Here is a 26955-nt window from a genome sequence, read left to right as displayed (position 1 = left end):
CATTTTTCTGAAAATAGAAAAACTTGAGCAAGTACTCCTTCTCATGCACAAATACATATACTCTCAAATGTGACAGTTTAAATCATAGAAGCATATCGGATGGATGTTAAAATTCCTCTGTGTTTCCAGACTTACCTTAGCCTTACTGTCAGGGCTGGTCATGTCCTTGCTAGCCGTTGGGGACTTAGCAGTCTCTTTAGCAGTCTTTGCATTCTTCTCAGTTTTAGCTGTCTTGTCCACTTTTTCTCCATTAATTTTCTTCTCCTCTTTATCCTTGTTTGTCTTCTCAGGTTTGTCCACTTTCTCAACCTTCTCATTCTTCTCTGCTTTATTATCCTGTTTCTCCTTATTCTCAGCTTTCATCTCATCTTTGATGATCTGCTCACTCTTCTGAGTCTTGTCCACATTGTCCACTTTCTTTGTGGCATCGTCTATCTCTTTCTTGTCCAGGTGATCGATACTCTCCATCTTCTCAGGCTTATCTTGCTTCTCAGTGATGTTGATGTTGTCCATCTTTGGGGTAGTGTCCACCTTCTCCATTTTCCCCTTGGCTGTCTTATCTTCTTTCACTTTCACAAAAGACAAATTTGCAAATATTGACAAATATTTACTCAAGCTAATGTGTACAATTCAATTTCAATTCTTATAATTATCATTATAAGTACTGTTTGGTCTCATTCACTTATAATTGTGTTCAACTGTTCTAATGTGCACAGAAAAAGTTATAATGCAAAATTTCATAACAGGTGCAGATGCACATAAATTTGTTCTTACACTTGTTCTAATATTGATCTAGTTGAAACACGATAAACATCATTAAATGTTACTTTTATGCAGAACCTATCACAGTTCGAGTTATATTGCACATACATTTTTTTTACTCTGAAATAAATTAATGATTCATAATTATATATATATATATATATATACTACCGGTCAAAATATTTGAAACACGACTGAAATGTTTCCCATGATCTTAAAAATCTTTTGATCTGAAGGCGTATGCTTAAATGTTTGAAATTAGTTTTGTAGACAAAAATATAATTGTGCCACCATATTAATTTATTTCATTATAAAACTAAAATTTAATAAAAAAAAAAAAAAAAGTTTTTGAAATTGAAGACTTGGACCAAATAATAAAGAAAAGCAGCCAGTAAGTGCCCAACATAGACGGGAACTCCTTCAATACTGTTTTAAAAGCATCCCAGGGTGATACCTCAAGAAGTTGGTTGAGAAAATGTCAAGAGTGACTACTTTGAAGATGCTAAAATATAACACAGTTTTGATTTATTTTGGATTTTGTTTAGTCACAACATAATTCCCATAGTTCCATTTATGTTATTCCATAGTTTTAATGACTTTACTATTATTCTAAAATGTGAAGAAAAAAAAATTACAATAAAGAATGAGTAAGTGTTTCAAAACTTTTGACCGGTAGTGTGTATATATATAAAAATAATTATTAATTATTATTATGTTCACTTGATGGTTTTACACACATATACATGCATACTGTATATGCAGTTAGTGAATGAGATCCAGAATGCATGCTAAATGTAACAAAACTTTTATTTGTAGGTTTCTTTAATACCCAAGCTGCAATTGGGACATACATTTTAAATTAACAGTTAGTTCCATTTTATTAACAATAAGACATGCCTCAGCCACAGTACTTTCTGATTATAAGAATGGGAGTAGAAGAGCATGAGAGGTCATGAGAAGGGCACTGGAAGTTACAGAGCCTTGAGCGGATGGACAGAAAAGAACATTGTCAGCCTGGATGCCTTATGTAACCTGGCACCATTCTCTCCACAAAGTGAAAAATCAATGGCCAACGGAACACCAAAACACCAAAAACTGTGTGAGTGTGTGAGAGAGAGACAGAGGAGAGGCAACAAAGAGGTTGAGACACAGAAAGAAAAAGCACTGTTCCTTAGACAAAAAATACTGATTGTGAAACTTACGTAAGTTAAATTTAGTGTTATTGTTACATATATGTTGATCTGAAAACAGGATGTCTGTTTCCTTTTGTATGAAATAAAACTGCATTGTATAGCTTTGCTTTATTTTCTATATGAATATCTCCTTTTCTGAAGCTCTTTATACAGCTACAGTATCAATAAATAAATACAGTAATAACATGATAAGGTGTGTATCTGTTAAATGTGGGCTCATCTCAGTATGGAAGAACCATGACAAAGGACATACAAAGGTTAAGCTGTTGATATTTTAGTGTATCCCTGCAGGTGCTCAGTTGCACACACTCAGTTGCAAATTTTATCCATCTTCCTGTCTATCTAATATTCATACCTCTACCTCTGTATCTGGCAATCTAGTGTGCTACAGTCATACCACACGCACACACATTCACTGGAATAAAATGGTGTTTGATTCCAAAAAAGTTGGGACAGTATGAAAAATGCTAATAAAAATAAAAAGGAGTGATTTGTAAATTATATTCAGCCTTTGCTATATTGAAAGCACTACACATTATATGATGTTTTACCTTGTGATTATTTTTTTTTAAATGTACAGTAATTTCAAATCAGATGATTGCAACATGCTCCAAAAAAGTTGAGACAGGGGCAATTTAAGACTAATAACAATTTGACAAGTTGAAATAAGGCAATGTGAAACAGAAGATGTTAAACAGGTGAGGCAATCGTGTCATAGTACTGTATTCTGTATAAGGATCCTCCAAACACAGCCTAGTCCTTCAAGAGCAAGGACTGTTCAAGACTTGTAAATTTACCAGCAGATGCTTCAGCAAATAATCCAGCACTTTGAGAACAATGTTCACCAAAGACAAATTGGAAGGATTTTGGGCATTTCACCCTCTACAGTGCACAATATAGTTAAGAGATTCAAGGAATCTGGTCAAATCTCAGTGCGTAAAGGGCAAAATGAAAACCACTTCTGAATGTGCATGATCTCTGATCCCTCAGACGACACTGTCTTAAAAAACGTCATTCATCTGTAATGGATATCATAAACATGGGCTTCGGATAACTTTAGTAAACCTTTGTTAGTCAACACCACTCGCCGCTGCATCCACAGATGCAAGTTAAGACTTTACTATTTAAAGCAGAAGCCCTACTTCAACACTGTCCAGAAGCACTGCCGACTTCTCTGGGCTCGGTCTCATCTTAGATGGAAATAGAACAGTGGAACTGTGCGAAGAGTCCACATTTAATTTAATTTTTTTTTAAAACACAGCCGTCGAGTTATCCGGGCCAAAGAGGAAAAGGACCATCCAAGCTGTTATTAGCGTCAGGCCCAAAATACAGTGTCTGTATGGCCGAGGGGTGTGTCAGTGCCCATGACACGGGTAACTCGCACATCTGTGAGAACACCATGAATGCAGACAGATATATACAAATTTTGGAGCAACATATACTGCCATCCAGCACCGTCTTTTCCAGGGATGTCCCTGCATTTTCCATGAGGACAACTTCCCACATACCGCCCGGATACAAGTGCATGGCTGCATAAACAGAGTGCGGGTGCTAGATTGGCCTGCCTGCAGTCCTGACCTGTCTCCAATTGAGAATGTGTGGCGCATTATTAAGCAAACCATCTGGCAACGAAGTCCCCATACAATTGTGCAGCTTAAGACCTACATAATGGATGAACGGTGGAAAATTCCACTTTCTAAACTTAACAAACTTGTGTCTTCAGTTCCCAAATGCTAAATAAGTGTTATTAAAAGAAATGGTGATGTTTCACATTGGTAAACATTTGACTGTCTCAACATTTTTGGAGCATGTTGCAATCATCTGATTTGAAATTACTGTACATTTATAAAAAATAAATAAATAAATAAATTAAAAAAAAATGAACTTCACATGGTAAAACATCATATCATGTGTAGTTGTAGTGCTTTCAATATAGCAAACAGTGAATATAATTAACAAATCACTCCTTTTTGTTTTTATTAGCATTTTTCATACTGTCCAAACTTTTTTCGGAATTGGGGTTGTATATAAGAAAGAAAGAAAGAAAGAAAGAAAGATAGATAGATAAAAATGAATGGTGATTTATAGCCCCTCAAATTCTGCCTAAAGTCTCATTTTCTGTCCCACGGAAGAAAGGGTTTGGAACAACATGTAGGTGAGTAAATGATGACAGATTTTAATTAAAAGTTTTCTAACAACAACCATCTACAAGCAACCATCTGTGAGGGTGTGTCTGCCACAAAAACTAAATTACATGGATGGCTTTAAAGCACCCATATAATGTTCAGCTCTGTCAAACCACAGTATATAAAGAAACATCAACTACACTAAACATCTGTTGGTGCATAAGGACTAGTACCTATGAAGTTATTCAATGACCAATCAAAGCTACATCCACCAATCATTTGAACACACCCTAGCCCTATGATTCCACACAATGTAGGACACAGCATCTGATCTCACCTACCATTATAGATGCCTGGAGGCTGAATGTCTATGGAAGTAAGGGATGGACCACTTTCCAATGGCTGTTGGGTCCTGTCAGGACTCAGTGGTGCTCCAGCAAGTTTTTCTTTCTTAGTAGCAGGGGCTGACAGGATATTTGTGTTTGACAGAATACTTTCTTTGTCCTCTACGGTGAAGCATTTGACAGCAGTCTGAAAAGGTGGCACATCCTTGCCAGGATATTTATCAGGCAGTTGGAGGCTAGCAGGCACGGTCAGGTGGGTATTGTCTGACATTGTACGCTGGATCACTCTGTTCTGCATGGGGAATGTGCCCGCTGGTGGGTGTGCCCCTGTTTTACCATCAACCGTGCCTTCCATGTAGCTGTCATTCACAATGCCTACCACGCAATAGTTCATTGTGGGGCCTGTCTTAGTGCTGGGAGGCGAACCCCAATCGCTGTCTGGTTTGCGTAAGTCTGACGACAGCGAGATGATAGTCAGAGGTGAAGGTGACCCATTGGATCTTTGTGTCACCCCACTGGTGGAAAGGGGCTTCCCTGGAGACACGGGTGATGGAGAGGATGAGAGGCTTGCAGGGCTTTCTGCCATACTGCCCATATTCTTGCCACCCCTGTTGTTCTGGTAACTGGTTACCCGTGGTTCTGCCTCCTGGCTGAGTGCTGTTGACTTGGTGGAAAGGCCCTGCTTGTCATTCTCCAACAGTCTGGAGGACTCCAGACTGCTTGGTTGCCCCTGCTGCCAGCTCCAGTCTTGGGCAGCTTTTGACGATGCCAAGCCTGGCATGGAGGGTGGCACTGAGCACAGATCTCTGTACTCTGAGCGCTGAGATGACATCCTTATGGTCCTCGTCTGTTGATATATTTTTCCTTTATCAAGGTGTCTATCTCTCAGTAAATGCCAATCATTTAAATGAGGTGCTGAGAGTTAGTCTACAGCGCTGGTCTCTTAACCTCTCTCTACTCAGAAAAACACTGAGGCTGAGATGACTCTGCTTCTCTCTGAATCGCCCCCCCCCCCCCCCCCCCCCACTCTCTTCCTCTCTCACCCTAATTCCGTCCACACGTTCCTTCCAAGTCTTTCATCACATGATCGCACAAGCTACATCCTTATTGGCCACTCCACACTGAAAACCCTCATTTTTAGCATCCAGCATGTTTATAAATACCCCTTCTCTCTCACACACACACACACAAACATTCTGTATTCAGAATTTTCTAGCAAACGCAAGCATGGACCTTTATCCGACCCATTAGTTGCAGTGACAGAATCTGAGGAGTATGTCACTATTACTGCCACAGACTGCTTTCAAGACTGTTAGTGAAGTGTACATTCATACAGTAATTCCATGTTCCCTTCAGAGTACCCACATCAAGAGCTCTACCCTTCAGAGTGAGTAGGGCATAGGGATGATCACTTTTGATTGTAATTCGTCCCTGGACTCATCCGCTAGCACGTTGAATACACTGTAAAGTGTACAGGACATGAAAAGAAACTCACTGTTACCTCCCGTGTTGTGCATGTGTGCTCTGCTCTTTCTCTTTTTGTGTGTGGGTGTGTTTCGTTTGTGCTCTCTGTGTGTCTGTTCCAGGTGCCGCCGATTCGCAAATTGTTTGCTCCACCTGTGCGATGGTGATTGGCTGTTCCTAAATTTTATCGCAACAATCACATTTATACAGTGTGACTGTACCAATACCTTAGTTTTGATTTTGGTGTAAAACTTAAGAGTGATCTTTCACTCAACAGCTTTTTTTATGGTCAAAAACTCTCCAGCCATTATACACACAAATCTAAGGACATCACATTTTCTCAGTCCAGTCACGTCCCCACCTTGTCTCCTGTTGGCACTTATGATGACACACACCTGGTGATCAACTGTGCATGTTTGTCTAAAAGGCTGAGTCAAATTCATCAAATCCCAAACAAGATAATCATTCATGAAAAATGTAAACTGTGGTTTTCAAAACATTGTATTAGGGATACCACAATATATCTAATTCTGTATTACAGGTCACTTTTCTGCCTCCACTATTATCTGCCCTTCCAGACCTAACCAGGTGTGTGTGATGATGTAATTCATGTGCATTCTGTTTGGCTCAGGCACCTTACTTAGAGTGAAACCCACACAAACAAACTGCAATACATCTGTTGAAGTGCCATTCCAGGCCATTGACGGATATAAAAGAAGCCTTTTCTCTTGGCCCTTCTCATTGCTGTAATGGGCCAGATTCATATGAATGGGTACTGCTGCATAAAGACATACCGTTTACTGAGTTAGATGCATTTTACTGTTTACATTCCACTAACAACACATCATTCCATCAAATCATATGGCTTGATATTAAGAGGATATTGAAATTGGAACATCAAAAGATCTAAATACAGGTCATCATTACAGCTTTCATTTCATTGCACTAAAAATTATGTTTAATGTTTTTTACAGGTTCAGTATCGGTTCATTGTGGTTTATAATTAAAATAGATCTTACTTCATTCTGTCTAATTCATTTTGTTGTCATTATGTGAAATATTCAGACAATAAATGATTGCATTTGGTATGGGGGTATTTTTGCTCTATTTCTGAATACAAAACGTTACTAGTTATGTGTTATTACATTATACATTAAGGCCAATTAATTTTATCATCACCTCTTCTTCAGAAGAGATTCAACTGTAAATCAAAACTTCAGAGACCAAAAATTTGGACAAATGGAGCAATTTCATACTCACTCATGGTGTCCAATTCCAACCACTATGTATAATGTGTAACTTGTACTCAATCATTAAAAAAAATCACATCATGTTCTTTTAATTAATGAAAACACATCAGAAATGCATTTAGTGGCTTTGATGTATTCAGTATGGCATAGAACATGCATGTTCAATGAGTAATCAGGAAGCTATGTCACACAGTTTCTATTTCTGGAACATATCCTACAGTTACACCCTATTTTTTGCTTCGGCAGGTCCTATTCGCTACATCACCAAGGAAACCGCCTCCCATATCCATGGCAACAGTCTCCCCATCACTGCAGCTGCAGATATTAGTGCCCCATGTGGTCGGAACCACCCAAGGGGAGGGAGAGGAAGTGAGTGAGTGAGGGCACGAAAAGGACGAGAAGAGAAGCTGGATGTGAGTAGAGGAAGAGAGTAAAGGCCAAAAGGGGCATGGTCTGTTTTTTCATCTAATGACTGCATTCCAGAAGCAGACTAGTCTTGTGTCAAGGATTCTTTTAAAATAAATTTGACAGCTATAATTTTGGCTTCGACCCCAGAACAAAAGCCTTAAAAACTTTAAGATAAACTGAAAAGTGAACAATTTATATTTTAATACATTAGCAGGTATCACTCATAAAGACGTGGGGCAAAAATATGACATTTACCACCAACAGACAGGAAACCCTTTACGTGTTAAAGCATTTCATACATTTTTGTGGCCTTCACTTAAGCTTGATGAATAACCTGAACAGTTGAATGTGGAGAATGTCCTGACTCATTATGTCATCTGAGACGTCATCAAGGACCTCTGTTTTGCTTTTATTCCACAGTTACCACCCAGTATCCCTTAATATCCCTGTCTGACTGCAGCACCTCACAAACGTCTCTTAACACACTCTAATCACTTGCTATAAAAAGCACAACTCTTCATGTCTTATATAATGTTGAACGGCTGGACCATCAATTTTACATTAGCTGCCGCAAGAGGATGGAATAGATGGGAGGAGATGCAATGAAAGACAGGGGGAGAGAGGGGGAGATAGAGAGAGAGAGAGAGAGAGAGAGAGAGAGAGAGAGAGAGAGAGATGAATGAAAGAGAAAGCCACAAAGACACTACAGGGAGTATGATTTCAATCTATAAGTACTGCCAACTAAAAATAACTGTTCTTGACTTTTCTAATCTTGACTCAATTGTTGATTTAAAAAGAAAACCAAAATAAAGAACCCCCCCACATTCAGTACATTAAGAGTACTGAATACCACTAACGGTTTTGATAAGATGAAACATTGTAACAATCCAGTTTAAATTAATTAGTGATTAAACTAAGCTTAGAAAAAAAAATGTGTGCTGTCTTGATTATTTATATTGCGTGTAATTTCAAATATACCAAGAATACCTCAGCTCATAATGTTGGATTTCACAAATACACTTATAGATGCTGCATATATATTTCACTGTGAGACAATGATATTTTCTTACCTGATTGGTGTCCAGTGTTGTTCAAATAGTGATGAACATAAGGGGAAGAAAAAACATTGTTAGCACCTGCTTGCAACATTGAGATTTTCTACTTAAAATAAATATATAGGTTACAGGTATGGAAAATCTAAATCTAAAGATAACAATTTCAGACGAGTCTACGTTTAGCTGGTGAACTGGCAGACAGACCTCTGAATCTCATAAACATTGTTACAGATTGAAAGTTCTGAACAAGACAAAGGCTAAAGCAGAACAAAGAGTTATATAATATATGATGGCAAAGAGTAACATACAGAATGCTGTTCATCCACAGGATGATGATTAGCAAATGTACAATCCCACATAGACAGCTGACTAAAGCCTAAAAGATATTAGCATTTGGAGGGATGCTGTGACCAAGAGAAATCCTATTGAAATACAGAGAATGGTAAAATAGCCACTAAAAAGTAACAGTTAGTCGGCTGCCGTGATGCACAGCGATCAGTGTGTTATGGCTGCACTGAAATGTTAAAACATCTTTATTACAAGAATGGATTACATGCAGCAAAGGTCCAAGCTACAGAAGACTGACACAAAGAAAGAAAAAAAAGAAAGAGAAAGAGAAAGAGAAAGAAGCAGTGGTGATTACTTTAAGATTACCTGGAAAGCAGGGCTTCTCCTAAAATTTCATAAGAAATGTGGCAATGATGAGTTTAATATCTGTACAAATAATCTATATAAAGTTCATTTTTTTTATTTAATATTTTAGCAATATAAAAGCATAAAATATCGCACATCACTATTGCGCTGTTCGTTCAAGTACTGCAATCCGCTTTTTCTACATGAATTTGTCCATAAAAGTAAGTACACCCACCGCCCATAGAAAAAAGCCGTGCCTTAATGGAAGTCTATAGAAGATACATGTACCAATAGATTTCAGGGGAGTTTATTGGATGAGAGTCATTTTGGGTCCCGTCCGGATGCCATGCTTCTCTGGGAGTAAATGAGAGCTTCATGAGCGCCATTTGCATTGGAACTGCATTTGATTTACCTGAAAGCCTGGCTTTGCTATATGATGATTGGTCAACCTCTGAAATGGGCTGGACATCACAACACAAGGCCAGTAGTTAATATGGTGATGTACATGATTGACAGTGTACAGAATATAAAAGTACTGCTGTTGAGTGCAAAGAGTGTTCAGTGCATTGGCTGTTCAGAGATACACATGCAGTTATATGCAAACTGAGGTAACACATTTATTCAGCCTGATCTCATGAAAACAACATGACTGTGGCATCATTTTTGCAAAATGAAATTACATGGTCTATTACATGTATCACTGCAGTTTCAAGGTGAAATGTCTGCTTACTGTCCACTAACCCTTTTATGTAAACCTAACCAATAGTGTCATAAAAAGCAAATGTGAGATGATAGACCATTAAACTTAAAACCCTCATCTCTTTTTAAATCTTAAATAAACAAAACAGACATCTCCACCCTAAATCCTACAACTCAACCCAACTGATAGGCTATGTTCACACCTCAGTTGAATGTGGCCCAAATCAGATTTTTTCACTCAATGTGACACGGATCTGTTAATTGAATGATCGTGTGAACAGCCAAAAGCGCTTTGAATCTGACTTTTTCAAATTCGATCTGGGCCACTTTCATATGTGGAAATAAATCGGATATGTACCAGTGTTTAAATGTGAACAGCCAGGTCAGATTTAATAAGATTTTAACATGAATCTACCTCAACAATCGTCATTTACATGCTTGATTTCCAGTGTATATACGCTTGTTATATTTTAAAACTTTTAAGTGCAAGTCATATCTGTCTAGTTAATACATTCAGTTTCTTTTTAAGGAAAGAAAATAAAAGTATAGGCTTCAACAGTTAGGTTTAGCAATTTGTTTGGATTATACGTTAAATATGCATATAAAAATATACAGATGTAGATTTAAATAACGGTGCTCTTTGCTTGTGTCACTTGCTCAGAAAATACACTTTCTATATTTCTCAAACTGTATCAAAATACAAATGCAAGCCAGTCAATGGAAATATAAAATAACAACTCTTCTTACCTTTCATACTGTATATGTAATGGAGTTTTTCCTGCTGTCTTTCCATTTTATGGTGTGTTTCGCTCGTAGGTAATATTACACTTAAACTTCGATGATTTGATATGAAGAAAGTCATTCGATTCCATACGAAGGCATGACTTTATAAAAATATTTTATCCATCAACGGTCTTTCTCCATCACTCGCGGACATATTATCAGATCAGGCATGTGTCCCATCTGTGTTAAAAATTGATAATAAAATGTTTAATTATAATTTAATTAATTATTCATTTTATAATGATGAACATGCCAGAGTTTGTTATATGCATGCTCAAGGAGTGCTACACGCATGGGTCAGTGTCGGCTGTTCAGACCCAGTGTCTGATATGGGCTACATTTAAAATGTTGTGTGAACAACCTAACAAAAAAATCATATTTTAGCAAAAAAATAGATCTGGGCCACATTCGGCTACAGTGTGAATGTAGCCACAGTGTCATAAAAGCAAATGTACGGTAAACATAACACATCTCCAGTCTAAACCTTACACCTAAACCTAACTGATAGTGTCATAAAATCAAATATGAGATGAAAAACACAGATGAAGCAAACACGTCATTCTGTGGCACTTTTATGACACTTTCGGCTCGCGTGTCAACTCTCGTGTTTTGCTGGACGCATACCCCAGTCTTGTGCATTTAAATTCCAACACTCTATCAGTTGAGTTACTGTGCAACTCAGTCATGCTGGATTAAGCCTGTAAATGTAGTTGGTTATGTAATGCAAACATTAAAATGTATTGTCTTTCAAATCATAGTAAAAGTGTTACACCAGAAAACTGCTGTACTGCATAAAACGAGGCACATTAAACTACATTTTCAAAAATGTTATTATAGTAACGTATAGTAACGGGAGCAACATTGCAAATACCGAAAACAATAGTCTGTACTTCCCCACAAAGCACTAGTCACCACTGGAAGAAGGAAGGAAGGAAGGAAGGAAGGAAGGAAAAAAGAAAAAGAAAGAAAGAAAGAAAGAAAATGAGTGTCTTGCTACAGTATTATCTGCTACAGAGATAAGAACTAAGCAGAGGAGGGCCCACTTCATTGAGCCATGCATTATGTAAATCATCTCCATACAGTCTTCATTTTCACCAACCTTCCAGTAGGGGGGGCTGTGCCAGCGGGGGCTCCTGCTGCTCTGTGAGTGAAGGGACGAAAGACGGAGCCTCAGGGTTTAAACCCACTGCAGTGCTGGGGGGAATAGCTGGGTAGGAGTGACTAACAACTGATGTGCTCTCGGAGGCAGGACTGTCTGTGCCGATGGTCAGTGGGCTAGGGGTCAGATCAAGAACAGGCTCTGGGGCAGTGGTGTGAGGGAGAGGAGTTTTCACCGGCGTGCTCTGGGATGGGGGGCTTGTGTCTGGGGTCTGTGCCTGCAGCACTGAGTCAAGAAACAAGACAGTCTGAGTTGGACTGAGGGCTAGGTTTGACTTAGGATCAATCGAGTAAGTATCATTCATGGGCAGTTGATCTGAGGGGTGAATACCAGGCAGTGCTAGTTTAGATTTGTCACCAACATCATCTTTAGATAATTTATCTATATCAAACATATCCCTCTCCATCTTGAGAATTGAGTTAGGGTGATTAGAGGATAAGAAGGTTGCCCGACCAGTTGGTTGGGGTCTACATGCCTGTGTGTCCGTGATGTGCAGAAAATTGGGTGTGAAGGTAGGAGGTGCACTCCCCTGATCTATGCTAACATTAGACAGGGTCTTGGAATCAACCAAATTAGGGCTGCTGAAGTCCATGTCCATTATGGTTGTAGGATTTGGTTGAGATGACCCAGATATGTTCCTATGATCTGCAGGAGCGCCCCATTCCTCAGGAAGCTTCTTCCTGCTCTTACTCTTCTTGGCCTTGATGCATCCTCCCCCTCTCTCCTGGATCTCGCTCTCCCAGACTTCTTCGTTGCTGATGGATGGTGAGGGGCAGCCATGGTTGGAGCTTTCTGATGGAGTCTCTTCAGACTCTGGGGAACCAAGACGGTCCAGAAGGTCGTACATTTCATCCCTATTCTTGCGTTTCTTTTTTTTCCTATTCTGTAGCTTCCCGGTTCCTTCCTCAGTGGACTTTTCTTCCCCAGATGCTGCATCTTGAGAACCCAAGGGATTAGTCGGACTCTGTTCTGCCTTGTTGGGGGCATGGAACTGCTCCGTAGAGAGCATTTCCTCACCTGTCCGATGGTTTCCCCAATCTTCTTTGTGTACAGAGAGGAAGAGGAAGTGTCACTGTCTACCATACAAATCATCTGACAACAAAGCTTTGTGCATCATCTCCAACTCATAACAGCTGATGAGAGACCTCAAAGATACATTACATAAGCTACCTATGAACCATTGATCACTTGCATCATATGGTACATTACACCAGGAAATGATATGAAGACAAAATTCACCATTTCACTATGAATAGAAAACAATGGCTGTTTAATTCCTCGTATTTCTGCTGCATCCCAACAAACCCTATCAGTACTGTTTTCTAAATAGGTACTAAATACAGTATAAAAGATTTGAGTGTTTCATGCTCATACTTTCTGCAGAGAACAGTTAAATGGGTGTAATAGTTTAAACAGAGGCTGAGAGAGAATGTGCTGAGACTAGGATGTGCTCACTTGAGTGCACATCAATTGGAAGTGCAAATGGCCAAATTAACTCATGGAGCTATAACAGGCAGACTCAGGGATAACAACAGAGGCAAATGACAGAGAGACTAGCACAAAGAAAAGCCACAGAGAATAGTTTCATGATGTGGAATTATTAGTAAAAGTCACAGAAAAGAACCAAAATCTGCAAGACACATACATCGATGTAAACACTGAACACACAATGGTTGACAAAATCAAAATAAAATGCAGACAAAATCTATTTCAATTGTATTACATTTCATGTCTATCAGGGCAATACCTTGATGGTTTTCCAGTCTTAGCTGGTCCCTTAGCCAGGTCAAGTATTTTATTTCACATAAATCGTTAACTACTTAACCCATACCTGTTCACATCTAGTAAGATCACTGCTCTTCATAAATCAAATGACTACGAACAGACACTTGGAGGAAGTGGCAGTGGCAGCAGCATCAATATTTCATACATGTGGTCTAAAATGTGAAATAGTTTATCAAATTCACCCTGGCTCTGGGCCAGAAGACAAATTTGTCTTCTAGTTTCATAGCCATCTCAAAAAGTAATATTACAGAGAGGGAGAGGATGAATCTTTTAAATATCTTCTACCATAAGCCCCCTTGAAATATTAGAAAGGCCTAAAGTCAGTCTGAGTTCTAAAAGACCAACAGTGAAAAATGACTGGCATTGATATGGCTATGCATTTTGCCATTGTGTAACTTAGACAATTGGTTTGGCTAAAACAATAGATATATTGTTTAAAACTATAAAACAAAAAGTATTTGGACACTTTCTAGTTGTCAAACATCAGTGCAACATATCCATAGTTGACATGATGAACCAAGACTGTGGTTACTCTTCTAGGACCCCTGTTTGAACATGAGAGGAACTGACTTCATACATCCACCAAAAATCACCTTGAGGCCAGTAGGTTAAAAGTACTTTAAAAATGGGGGGGGGGGGGGGCTGGGTAGCTCAGTGAGTAAAGATGCTGACTACCACCCCTGGAGTCGTGAGTTCGAATCCAGGGCGTGCTGAGTGACTCCAGCCACGTCTCCTAAGCAACCAAATTGGCCTGGTTGCTAGGGAGGGTAGAGTCACATGGGGTAACCTACTCGTGGTCGCTATAATGTGGTTCACTCTCGGTGGGGCGCGTGGTGAGTTGTGCGTGGATGCCGCAGAGAATAGCGTGAAGCCTCCGCATGTCTCCACAGTAACACGCTCAACAAGCCACATGATAAGATGCGCAGACTGACGGTCTCAGACACGGAGGCAACTGAGATTTGTCCTCCGCCACCCGGATTGAGGCAAGTCACTACGCCACCACGAGGACTTAGAGTGCATTAGGAATTGGACATTCCAAATTGGGGAGAAAAAGGGGAGAAAATCCACAAAAGAAAAAAGAAAAGAAAAAAATACTTTAAAACTGGCTAAGAGGGAAGTTATTCTAAAAAAAGTAATTTCTCTGTTGATGCCACATGGTTTGATCCTTTTTACTGTATCTAATGCAATCACATTCAGACAGTTTAAAGTGTGACTAAAGTGTCCAAAAGTGTCCAAATAGTTCTTTGGGCCACTGTAATTAGTCAAGTCACTAACTGATAAAAAACAACCCTGTCTTTCAGGGTTTACACTTCATGGCATTCAATCCCACAGCTGACAGCCCCACAACTGCTGATCAGATTAGTAAAACATCAGTAAAGTACTAAAGTTTCATAATCAATGGTAACTTGAAGAGCATGAAAAATATTAAACAATTTGGTAATGACAAATTATTGATGAAGCATCTGAAACCTTGACCAGACAGTGTGGGATGACGAGAGGGCTGAGATTATAGAAACACTAAGAATCATAACATGTTTAGGATACATACTGTATGCTCATTTAATGTCTGTCTTACCTGTTCTAGCCTGCAGTGAGGTGCCTTAAATGGGGATAGAATTTACCTGCAGAATTTTCCTGACTGATACAAGGACTTGTTGTGATTGGATTAGCAGTTATCTGGGATGGTTTGGGTGGTTCGTTGGCAAACAATGGTGAGGTCTTCTGAGATTCAACCATACTGGGGGGTTTGGAGCTTTGGAAAGGAGCCATGCTAACATTCATATTCATACCCCTATTCATCCCAGGCTGAGAGAACCCTGCAGCGCAAAGCAGCAGAGCAGTACCGCATTAAAACTTAAAAGAGCCCGAGGAGATGAAATGAACCGAACCAATGATCTGAAGTCAACAAGATCAAACACTGCAGTGGTTACCCAAAAAAGAGTCAGTGCTGTTATCCTTCATTGTAGATCCCATCTGCTGGTTTCCCAATTGTAGAGGATTTCCAGTCATTGATGCTGGGCCTGAATAGAAAGGTTGGGAATAAGGTCTAATACAAGATTAAATTCTTAAATGTTAAATCAAATTCTCTTAAAACTTAATATACCATAACATGTGTCAACTAAGCCTGACATATGCAATGATCCCACCTGATTGAGAGTCATTCTTGTAGACATATTGTCCAGGTGGACTAGGACGGATCTCTCCCTGGGGGTCCTGTCGTTGATCCCCAGTCAGGCCTCCAGACATGAAGCCAGACCCTGAAAAAAGCGAAAGCATGCATACTGACACTGCTTGTTAAACTGTACAAACACAAATAATCCCTGTTAAATCTTTAAAGAAAAGAGCAAGCAGTTTGTGTAAGAAACTGTCAATCTTACAAGCTTTGTAAAATCAAAGCAATTTACTAAATGCAAACCACCAGTTTTAAACCAGCTGAGAAAATGCCTAAAAACCCTTTGAGAGTGGAGCTAACATAATTGTACAACATTCGGCAGCATTTTTCAATTTTACTTCCATACATTTCTGAGAATAATGATGTTTTAAATATTATTATCCTACAGTCACTTCTGCGGCATTACTGTGACATAGGTAGAACCAGGGAGCACATGGAAACATAAAATATCTACTAACACTAACTTTTTACTTAAAGCTGAAGTATGTAATTTCTCCGACTCTAGCAACACCGAACGGAATTGCAAAAAAAAAACAATGTTTGAATACACCCCTCGTCTGCTGTTGTTTGAACCGTCAGATAGCCCCGCCCCCAACTCACTCCATTGACTGAGTAACGTTGTTGTGGCAGGTCTGAGCGGTTCACTCTAAACAAACACAGGAATTTTATAGTGCCACAGAGACACAGCGTTGACAGTTTTCAAGAAAATTAACCTCTGAATGAATGACTTATAGTTGTCTCTACATAATTAGCTGGGATAGAAGGAAGTATTTTAACACTGAAAAGGTTATGTACTTTAGATTTAATAACACCACAGATGAGATGGGTAACACTACAAACTTTATAAAAATTAATTTAACAAAAAATACAGGAGCTAACAAACCCACCAACTGCTTGAGAGGTTCCCAACAGTTTGCATAATTTAAAAGCTATTTCTAAGCAGCTATGATCTATGAGTAACACCACTGATATTGAATCTTTAGAGAAAACGCATAGGAATTTTATCATGTATATTACTATTTATAAGTAATCAAGATAATGATTAAACAATACCCTCAATACCTTTTATTAAAAGTCATATGAAATTTTAAAGTATGTGGTTAAATGACTAATGCACTCCAAAAGGGTGGCAGAGGACATTTTACATGATGTGTTGTCATTAAAAAAGCTATATTACATTATTTTTTATATTATTATTTTTTTGTATTAAAAAGTATTAAAGACAGCTCCATAACTGTTTCAATAATAATTGCATGTTTTTATTCCATTCATGGAATGTGGAATTGCTCTGAAACCATTGGCAACTGTAATGCTTAGCATAGAACAATACATTTGTGGACATGATGAGTAACTGCATTGCAGTGAGATAAGCACTTTTCATTAGCAGCTAAACGACTGATGTGCGAGGTCTTGAAAATATGCAACCTTCGTGAAATCTGATTGACTGTGTCTTCAAAGGCAGTGGGTAGGGTGCATCCCTGAAAATAGGCTTACTCCAATCCGTTCTAATATTTAGCTGTTATGGAAGAGGCAACTGGAGATGAGTGATGCTGAGAAGATGGGACAGGCTGAGACTGCATGCCTGTTACCGTAGTTACACAACCAGCTAAGGCCACTTTAGGTTCCCTCGACAAAGCACTCTGTCAGTGTCAAGATCAACTGATGTGAAGAGCCAGCACTAAACCAGCATTAGCTCAGATACCAGCCTTGGATGAGTGATTTTGCTCCCAAAGGGCTGGGCTGTAGCAGCTCCATGCAATTATCCTCTTTCTGGAACAGGATAGGTGTACATGTCACTGTGAGTCATGCTGTGTCTGCTGGCTGCCTCGTTATAAATTAGCAGAGATGCTGTGTGTATCTGTTGGCCAGGCCTTTGTGTTTTGTGTCGATAAGGTCGGCCTCAAGGGGCTTTGCCGTGATTTGTGTGTTTATGATTCAAATTGTATGTTTTCAGTCATCTTTCTGAAACGTTTTAGGGTGTTGATGCTGTAGAACTATACATGAGCAGAGCTATAGCTTCACAAATGGAAGCATATGAACCTGCAAATTAGCTATATTAAAAAGCCAATAACCAAAAAAAAAAAAAAAGAAAAAAAAAAGGAAAATGGAACTAAAAATAGTCACTTTTGTCCCAGACGAGAGGCACTTAAGGTGCAGACTGCCAAATCATGCTGTGGTAGAGAGCCTCCTTTTTACAGTTATGGGGGCAGCAACGAACATCCTCTTCTGCACAGAATCTGCTCTTATATAATGTCCAGTGTACAGTGTGTACCAACACCATATACAAAGAGCTAGAACATCTCTAACACACAATGATGAAAAAGCACACAAAATGAAAGTTGTACTATTGATTTCTCTGCTTAAAGCTAAATTATGTACGATTTTTTTGTTAGAAACTAACAAAATTTCTTTAATGATCAAGTACACCAACAATTCATCTTCCAAACCATGTGTTTGCCTTACCCCGATTCACTATGGTAAACCTATAATAATGATGATTTATATTTTAGAGCTGTCGGGACGGATTTGGCGGGAAATACCTCCGTCATTCTTCTGTGCATGTTTACGTCATGTCTGTAAATAAATAAAAGAAGGTCCGGAGCTACTACAGCGCGTGTATATGTGCCATGATAGGTGTGGTAGTAGTTTGATGCTGAAAGCTTGTAGCCACAACAAATGAAAGACATTGACCATGGATTATTCAAAAAGGCAACTCTATGGGGATTCACGCGTTTTCAAAATAAAGAAACCTCGAACCGAGAAGAGTTTGCAAGCAAAAAGGGAAAGCAACAGAGCCCGTAATAAAACACGAATCAATATCGGCTTGGCTTTTCAGAAGTGGTGACAACTCAGAGATCTGAAAGGATTTAAAAGTGACCCAGAGATGACTTTTTTCATGCTCGACAGGTAAGACATTTTATTGGACCGATAATTAACCAGGTAGCTCTCTTAGCGCAGTAGTTCGTTAGATAGCGTTAGTCCCTCTAATGTGGCATTTTATTATGGATTGTAATACTGCAGTGCTTGATTTCATTTTTGAAGGAGGACAGTAGAAAATTTAAACTTTATGCTAGTAACAATGCCAATCTCTAAACCAGTTACTACACTGGTCTTTTTGCCTGCTAGCTAAGTTATAATAGCTTCCACTGTTTGACTTTATCTGATATGACTAGCAATCATTATGTCTAATGTCATCACTGCCTAACTTTGTAACACTATTTATAAAAAAAAAAAATTAAAAAAAAGTTTTCAATAAGTTAAAACAACAGTGGAAGATATGCTACTTACCTGCTCATAAGATATATTGTTCAGATATCCATCTTTTTCTTTCTTTCGTTATTTATTTGTTTTATTTTTTGAGATGAGGGGATGAGATCTGATGTCTTTAGTGACATTCACTCTGATAAGATGATCACCTGTAACCATGGCTACACAGAACAGAGCCAAAGCCCAACTCATGTAATTACCAAAATAATGCTACTCCGCAAGTAACTTGCAGTTTTATGCTTCAACCACTAGAAGGCCAAAAGTTATGTAGTGTAGCTTTAATTCCCATTTACACACAGTTCAGTATTTTTACCAGTTTGTTCTTATTTGTGCTCATGCATTTGTCATGTGTTAAAATGAGTCCAATACATTTATCAATTTTATGGCAATATTGTTCAAATTACTTGAATTAAAGCACATTGAGATAATACACAAATTCAAAAACATTCCATTTCATTCACTAAATCATGTTGACATTGCAAAAATGAAGTTGGCACAAGCTATTCTTCATATTTTTGTATATTTGACCAGTATTTCAATTATTCTTTTATTTTACTTTGTATTTATTTTTGTTGGAAAATTTAAGAAATTTAAGGCATTTAAAAAAAAGGCAGTAAAATTACAAGTATGCTTAAATGAACCCTCCCACAGATCTCACACCAAAAATAATTTCAAAGAGGAACATTACTTGTTGCATATTTTTGCAGGAAAAACTGAATGGTAACTAAAATCATATTTATTATAGCAGTATGCTGAAAACAAAAACACACAAAAAAACGTGATGATTGAAACCCAAGAGGAAGGCTGTCTGCATGTCTGTGGCTTAAGTTCAGAGTTCACACGGAACGATTCTTGGCAGAAGACATCGCGGTTTGAGGTAGTTGGCGGAGCTAAAACATTGTATGGGAAATTCTTAGATTTAATCAGAGATGTTGCCAACCATGATCAGGCTTAAGTCCCAGACAAACAAACAGAAACGTAAACAAAAATATATCTGAATATAAATGAGTTTTTCCAATAGAAACCAACCTTGACAGAATGTTACACAAGAGAAAGAGAATAAATTGTGGCTTGTGCCATGTGCCATTTTACTGGCAGACAGAGAAGAGGAAAATTCACAAATAAACATCCACAGACAACATGTACTTAAATCATATTAGAATCCAGTGCAGAAGGGAAACAGTAAATTACAAAAGTGAACGTGGGTGAGCTGTTACACAAAACTGTCCAGTTTAACTTTAGCCTGTTGGGCATTATGTTGGGCCACTACCCAATATAACACACATGCATGGAATAGAAACGTGTAAAAAAAAAAGGAGAGTACAACTGCACAACACCAGCAAACATGCAAAACAGAAAATGAGCAGCAACCAAATATGCTTAGCCTGATTTAGACCATTTCAAGACCGATCGTTGGTTTAATGAAGTGACGTCTTTGTCCCTTAAACAAATTGTAAGTTTGATAGAGTTTACCTGGCTAGTTAAGTCTTTCTTTACTGGCTCTAAATATGACTATACGTAGATTGCCCCTATTATAATGAATGAAGCTGAATTATAAAAATGCTGCTTCCAGGAATGTTTCAGGGCAAGACATGCGCAGTCGCGTTCTAATTCCTTCGTTATTGTTTACGTCATTGAAATGGTTTATATTTGACACTGTTTTATGTTCATATAACAGTGCTTCAATTTCTATTCAATTTTCAATATTTTGCTGAAAAAAACAAAAGATTATATGGGCATTTAACAATATGGGGGTGAGTAAATCATGATGTCATGCATTGGGGGGTGGGGGTGGGGGGCTGTCCTTTGAAGACCTTCACATGCAGAAAATATGTACCTTCCCTCTTTCCATCCATCCCATCCAGAAGGGGGCGGTACTCAGTCTTCCCCACAGTCTCGCCTACTTTATCATCAAAGCTCTGAGCTTCTAACCCGGCCACAAAATCCCTTTTCAGCAGGCTGTCCTGGGTTGCTTTAGGTGCCCCGTCTGTGAATGCATCACGTAAACTAAAGTCCATCCTCCTGTAGAAAGTACAAAGGCGTAATTAGTCTAAACAAAGAAGGCCTTGACCAAGAGGTCAAAACAAGGTTTGGCTGGTTATCATGAGCAGTTATCCTCTGCTAGCTGATACTGTAACTACCCCATTCTGGTGACAAAAGGCATATTTCGGTATTTACAGCCATTCAAAAGTAGCCATGCATACTGACAAAAAAAAAAAAAAAAGCACCAGCCAAGCAATAGCCATTGAGATGAATGAGAATGCTAGTAGATAGCACACGGCAACTATAGTAGCACTGATGTAAGGGGGCCAGAGCAATATACTGTACATTCAGGGGGCCCAGAATCCCTGGCTACAGCCCTGTCTGGCCCAGTATTAGGATAACAGCTGAATTAGAGCAGCTTGAGTGACTGTTCCTCTTACTCATGGTGGTTTGTCTCCCTCCAGGCCTGGTGGCTTATAATTTAAATGTGAGCAGGAGGCTACACCAGATGTTTAGACCTAGACAAATCTGATCATGTGACAATCTCCTTACTGCCATCTGTGCCTATGTGCCATACATTAAGATCAGCAGCAGCTAGATATGTTGCCATTTTGAAGGATGTGACTAAAAGCCAGAGTTACACTTTAACTATCCTTGGGCTAAATAGATGAGTCCTTCTTCCTCTTTAAAGCACAAGTGTTATAATATTCTTCCCTATAAAATACAGATATGGCAGTGCACAATTGTGTGTAAGTGGGCATATGAACCTGCTTCAGGTGTCACATAAACCTTCATTCCTGCGCTGCAGCCTGTCAGAATACTATCCCGCATATCAGCTATGCCTCAGCACCAGCTACAAGCTATGAGCTTCAAATGGGCTATTTAATGAGAGAGTTAACCCAAAGATGAAAATTCTGTCATTATTTCCTCATGGTCTATGACTTTCTGTTTTCCATGGAACACATAAGGAGATGTTAGGCAGAATGACAGCCTCAGTCACCATTCACTTTCATTGTATGAAAAAAAGATGCAATGAAATGTGAATGTTGACTGAGACTAACATAGTGCCTAAACATCTCCTTTTGTTTTCAATGGAAGAAATAAAGTCATATGGGTTTATGAGGGTGAGTAAATGATGACAGAATTACATTTTGAGTGAACTATCCCTTTCAATGGCCCATTTTGAAGCTCATAGCTTCAAAACTTTTCCCTTCACATACAAACACTGACACATACAAAGTATTTTGTACATATACACAGTGTCAGTAAGAGAGATTAAAGGAGGCTGACACAGAAAGGGTGAGGAAAAAGAAAGAGATTGAGAGAAAGAGAGGTTTTCATTGTGCACTAGCTCAAGACAGCATGTTTGTTTTCCATCACGAGTGTAACTGTGACCTATTGTTTCTAAAGATGCCACACTATCCACATTTAGAAAACTCAGATTAACACAATCACTCTTAAAAGGTCTTAAAAGCAGCAACACTGTTGCGTGACAAACAAATCATCACAAACCAAATCTAAAAGCTGTGTATTTTCAAAGGGGGTGGCATATCTCCACAGCAGTTTTGATCTATCCAGTACAGACATTAATGTGATTATGCAAGTCTGTTCAAAGCTAAACATGGGATTAAAATGCTACTGGTCTAGAAGCTGCCCTGAATCCATCTCCTTCCTCTAAATATATATCTCTCTTCTCAATCTTTCTCTTTTCCAGATCTTGGTTGGTCTTTCTTTTTCTCTTTCAGTGTATATTATCCACAGCTTTGTCTTGCATTTCCTCTCTCATCTTCTCATCTTTCCCATTCCTCTGCATGTATAGGGATGTAAAGTATAATTCTATTGATATCCTGATGGATGGTAAGAGGCCCAGCTGTTCCAAAAACAGAAGGGATTAGAGCCAGCGTGATTCCCTCTCGTATCTGTGGGCTGAACTGAATCCACTCAATCCCCGTAGACATCACAACATCAGCCCTAAAACACTTACTGTAATCAGCTGTTACAGTACAGCAGCATAGAATCACATACAGTTCAACAAATCACAGATGCAAATAGCATTAAGCAATAAGAACATAAACAAAACATTCAGCACAACAAAACATTCAGCATAACAAATGTCAACCATTATAACTCTTATAACGACTGCTTACTTAAAGTATTGCTATATACAGTATGTCCTCACAATACAACATAAATAACCCAATGCCAAGAATCAGTATCTCAACAATTCCACATTAATATTTTTGGGATAAAAAAGAGATGTCACTATATGACTACCACTCTTTGAAAGTGCGTAAGAAGGCGAAATTAATTATTTCTACTAGGCCAAAATGGAAATGCAGAAATAGCAAGGAATATAATTCTATAGTACAATTAGTTTTCTTTGTAAGCATCCCCAAGGTAATAACCAAGATATTGGCTATTCCCTAACATTGTATTTAAGTGACACTAACGTGCATGTACTCTATGTTATTTCTATAGCTCTATGATCAGGTAAAGCAGGAAGTTCAAAGTACCGAAATCCAACAAAGATGAATGAGAAACAAGTAAAAAAAAACTTAATATATCACACATTCTAGTAGCAATAATAGAATCCCAATATTTCTGTTTTATGGCCCAGATATATTCAGGGTTGGGGAGTAACGAAATACATGTAACGGGATTACGTATTTAAAATACAAAATATAAGTAACTGTATTCCACTACAGTTACAATTTAAATCATTGGTAATTAGAATAAAGTTACATTCAAAAAGTATTTTGATTACTGATGAGATTACTTTGCATTTTATTGTCATTTGTTTCATTTAATATTTAGTGCTTTCAGATGAAAAATATTTATACATATAAATGATGCGATCCAAAGTGCATTTGAACAGCAGTGAAACACTTTCTTACGATGTGTTACATTCATACGAGCAGACAGAGAAGTACGTTTGAAGTAAATTTGGAGCAGAAGAAATAGAAATAAACTTTGTGTAAACTGTCAGCTTTACGCTAAGCTAAAATGCTATTTCTAGCCATTTTACATGCACGTTACCTGGCACAATCATATTTTTTTAACAAGAAAATTCACGTTGGATCATAATTTCTTTTTTTCTAGTAAGACCTTTGATATTAGGGCAAAAATCATATTCTTTATAATAATTGTATTGTTTTCCTGTAAAAATATCTAAACAAGATCAGTTTGCTTTATCTTGTTTTAGAAACACTGCATAAGATATTTAGGATTTTCAGAGAATGTATTTTTAACGTGTATTTTGTCTTACTGTACTGGCAGAGTTTTTATAGTCAAAACAAGTGAAAAAAATCAACCAGTGCTGAAGAAGTAATCCAAAGTATTTAGAATACGTTACTGACCTTGAGTAATCTAACGGAATACGTTACAAATTACATTTTACAGCATGTATTCTGGAATACATTTCAAAAGTAACCCTCCCAACTCTAGATATATTAATATTGTAATATTGTCTCCAACCTCTGATTGTATCGCCAGGTCCCTACTGATTCCCACCTTTTGTGCAGTAGCAATGTTTCTTCAACATTCTCTGTAGTTTTGTTACATCCCCAAACCAGAATGATAAGTTGAACATATAGGCAAATGGTCAAAATTTCCCTCCATGGTTTAAAAAAATAAAATAAAATAAAATCTGATCACTGCTTTAGTGTTGTTCAAAGCAATTATTTAAAAGTAAGGGCCTAGAAGAAAAAGAAAAAGTTCTAGTCATTTTAGAGAGAATAAAACATGTCATATGGCAGGTCATATGGTGCTGTCTCCTACAGTTTACTCATCAGACCGTGGCAAATGAAACGCAGGTAGATTCCTGCACTTTCACTGCTCAGGCACTGACACAGTCCTGTGTCTTGCTGTGATTCAGCAGTTTTTCTCTGTGCCTTGCATTATGGCACCAGCCCCGGCACATAATGTCATCTCTCTCTGTTTTGGATGGAACTATTAATCACTTCAGTCTTCTATTTGAATCAAAGACAGGCTTGAAAAATCTTTGTATGTATGTGATTGTGCATATGTATTGTGCATTGGGCAAATGCACAATGACTTTTAATTGCAATAACCTATATTGCAATGTGATATCAACAAGCAGTCTTGCATAAAATGTAATTCAAATAAATATAATAAATCTTCAGATATTGCTGCACAAATACCAATAAGAATGCCATTGAAAATTTACTATACTATGAAAGCAGGGAACACAAGCGAATCAGTATATACTGATTCTCCAATTAACCAGATGCATCTTTTTGAATTTTGAGAGACACGGAGCACACACTTTGTCCTCGCGCGGTTCAAAGGAGAATGGAGAGAGCTCAAGGATTTTCGAGCAGGGATCGGGCTGGCATTTGGCAAGCATTTGTGTTGCTGTGTAAACGCTGTATTACAAACATTCCTGTATGAATGCACACAGAACGTGGAACGAGGATCTGACTCAATGTGTGCCATTGTGTGCCAAAGCCACTGAGCATGCGGTTACGGGCTGCCACTTATTGTGACAGGGTTTATGTCTCTGTGTCTGTGCCACTCTCTGTCTCTTAGTTATTCAGAGTAAAAGTGAGGCACCCCAAAATAAGGCACTTTCAACTGTTCAACTGCAGATTCAAGCTGCATTGTTATCCAGATAGCTGTATTCCACTGGATATATGAACTATGAGTATTTTAGCAAATCATTTTTTTTATTTTTTTTTTATCAAAGTGACAAGCAGACAGCATTCTTCAACAAGCTGTGACCTTGTATATTTCTCACCCCAATGTTGTAATTCTTTAAAATATGCTTTGCAATACTACAGTAAATAAAGATGTTCAGCTTACATCATGTTCTATAAAATAGGGAGACTAATATCGTATTGGGGGGGTTAGGTGTCTGTGCGCATTAGAGTCAGAGGCCATCAGTGAAGGGAATGCAGATTATGCATGACAGGACACGGGGCATCACAACAGGCCAGCAGGCCCTGACCTGACACCCCGGAATCACACCAGTCCAGCAAACAGCACGCTATCTACTGAACTTCCCTTTCCCACTGACATATGATGACACTGATGGTTCACCGCAGTTCAGTTATATAAATTCAAAGGGCTAATAATATTACTGAATGGTAAAGCTGACTTTTTAAAAGCCAAGACACTGTAAGTGTACATCTGTTTTGCTCTTATTTTACATGACCTTCCCAGCAGTATGATTTTTGTTTTGTTTTTGTAAACACACTTAAAGGAATAGTTCACCCAAAAATGAAAATTCCCTCATGATTTACTCTCCCTCCTGGCATCCCAGATGTGTGTAACTTTCTTTCTCCTGCAGAACACAAATTAAGATTTTTAGAAGAATATTTCAGCTCTGTATGTCCATACAATGCAAGTGAATGGGTGCCAACATTTTGAAGCTCCAAAATCCACATAAAGGGAGCATAAAAGTAATCCATATGATTCCAGTGGTTAAATCCATGTGTTCAGACACAAGATGATAGGTTTAGGTGAGAAACAGATCAATATTTAAGTCAGCTTCTACCATAACTTCTCCACCATGCCCAGTAGGGGGCAATATGCACAAAGAATGTGAATCACCAAAAACAGAAGAAGGAGAATGTTAAAGTGAAAGTGAAGTGGAGAATGACTGAGCAGGGAGGAGAATTTATAGTAAAAAAAAAAATGGACTTAAATACTGATCTGTTTCTCACTCAAACCTACCATATCGCTTCTGAAGACATGGATTGAACCACCAGAGTCATTTGGATTACTTTTATTCTGCCTTTATATGGTTTTTGAGCTTCAAAGTTTTGGATCCTGTTAACTTGCACTGTATGGACCTACAGAGCAGAGATATTCTTCTAAAAATCTTCAATTGTGTTTGACAGAAGAAAGAAA

At 38.3% G+C, this 26955-nt stretch overlaps 1 protein-coding gene across 8 annotated transcripts in view; it reads right to left on the bottom strand.

Moving 5' to 3' along the window:
- map4l (microtubule associated protein 4 like) overlaps positions 1 to 26955 on the bottom strand; it is a 50565-nt gene that overhangs the window by 21186 nt on the left and 2424 nt on the right. For 4 of the 8 annotated variants that reach the window (XM_051696786.1, XM_051696788.1, XM_051696789.1 and 1 more), the window contains exons 2-7: positions 20939 to 21123; positions 15809 to 15919; positions 15593 to 15682; positions 15284 to 15478; positions 11817 to 12917; positions 136 to 569 (exon numbers count right to left, since the gene is read on the bottom strand). In XM_051696786.1, coding sequence (XP_051552746.1) covers positions 136 to 569; positions 11817 to 12917; positions 15284 to 15478; positions 15593 to 15682; positions 15809 to 15919; positions 20939 to 21119 — 2112 coding nt within the window. In that variant the 5' untranslated portion in view covers positions 21120 to 21123. The remainder of the gene's footprint in view (positions 1 to 135; positions 570 to 11816; positions 12918 to 15283; positions 15479 to 15592; positions 15683 to 15808; positions 15920 to 20938; positions 21124 to 26955) is intronic. The other 4 variants (XM_051696787.1, XM_051696793.1, XM_051696790.1 and 1 more) reach the window with 4 other exon arrangements.

Source organism: Myxocyprinus asiaticus, chromosome 5 (genome assembly GCF_019703515.2).
Source record: "Myxocyprinus asiaticus isolate MX2 ecotype Aquarium Trade chromosome 5, UBuf_Myxa_2, whole genome shotgun sequence".
In the NCBI taxonomy this organism is placed as follows: domain Eukaryota; kingdom Metazoa; phylum Chordata; class Actinopteri; order Cypriniformes; family Catostomidae; genus Myxocyprinus; species Myxocyprinus asiaticus.
This window is presented reverse-complemented; position numbering and strand designations above follow the sequence as displayed.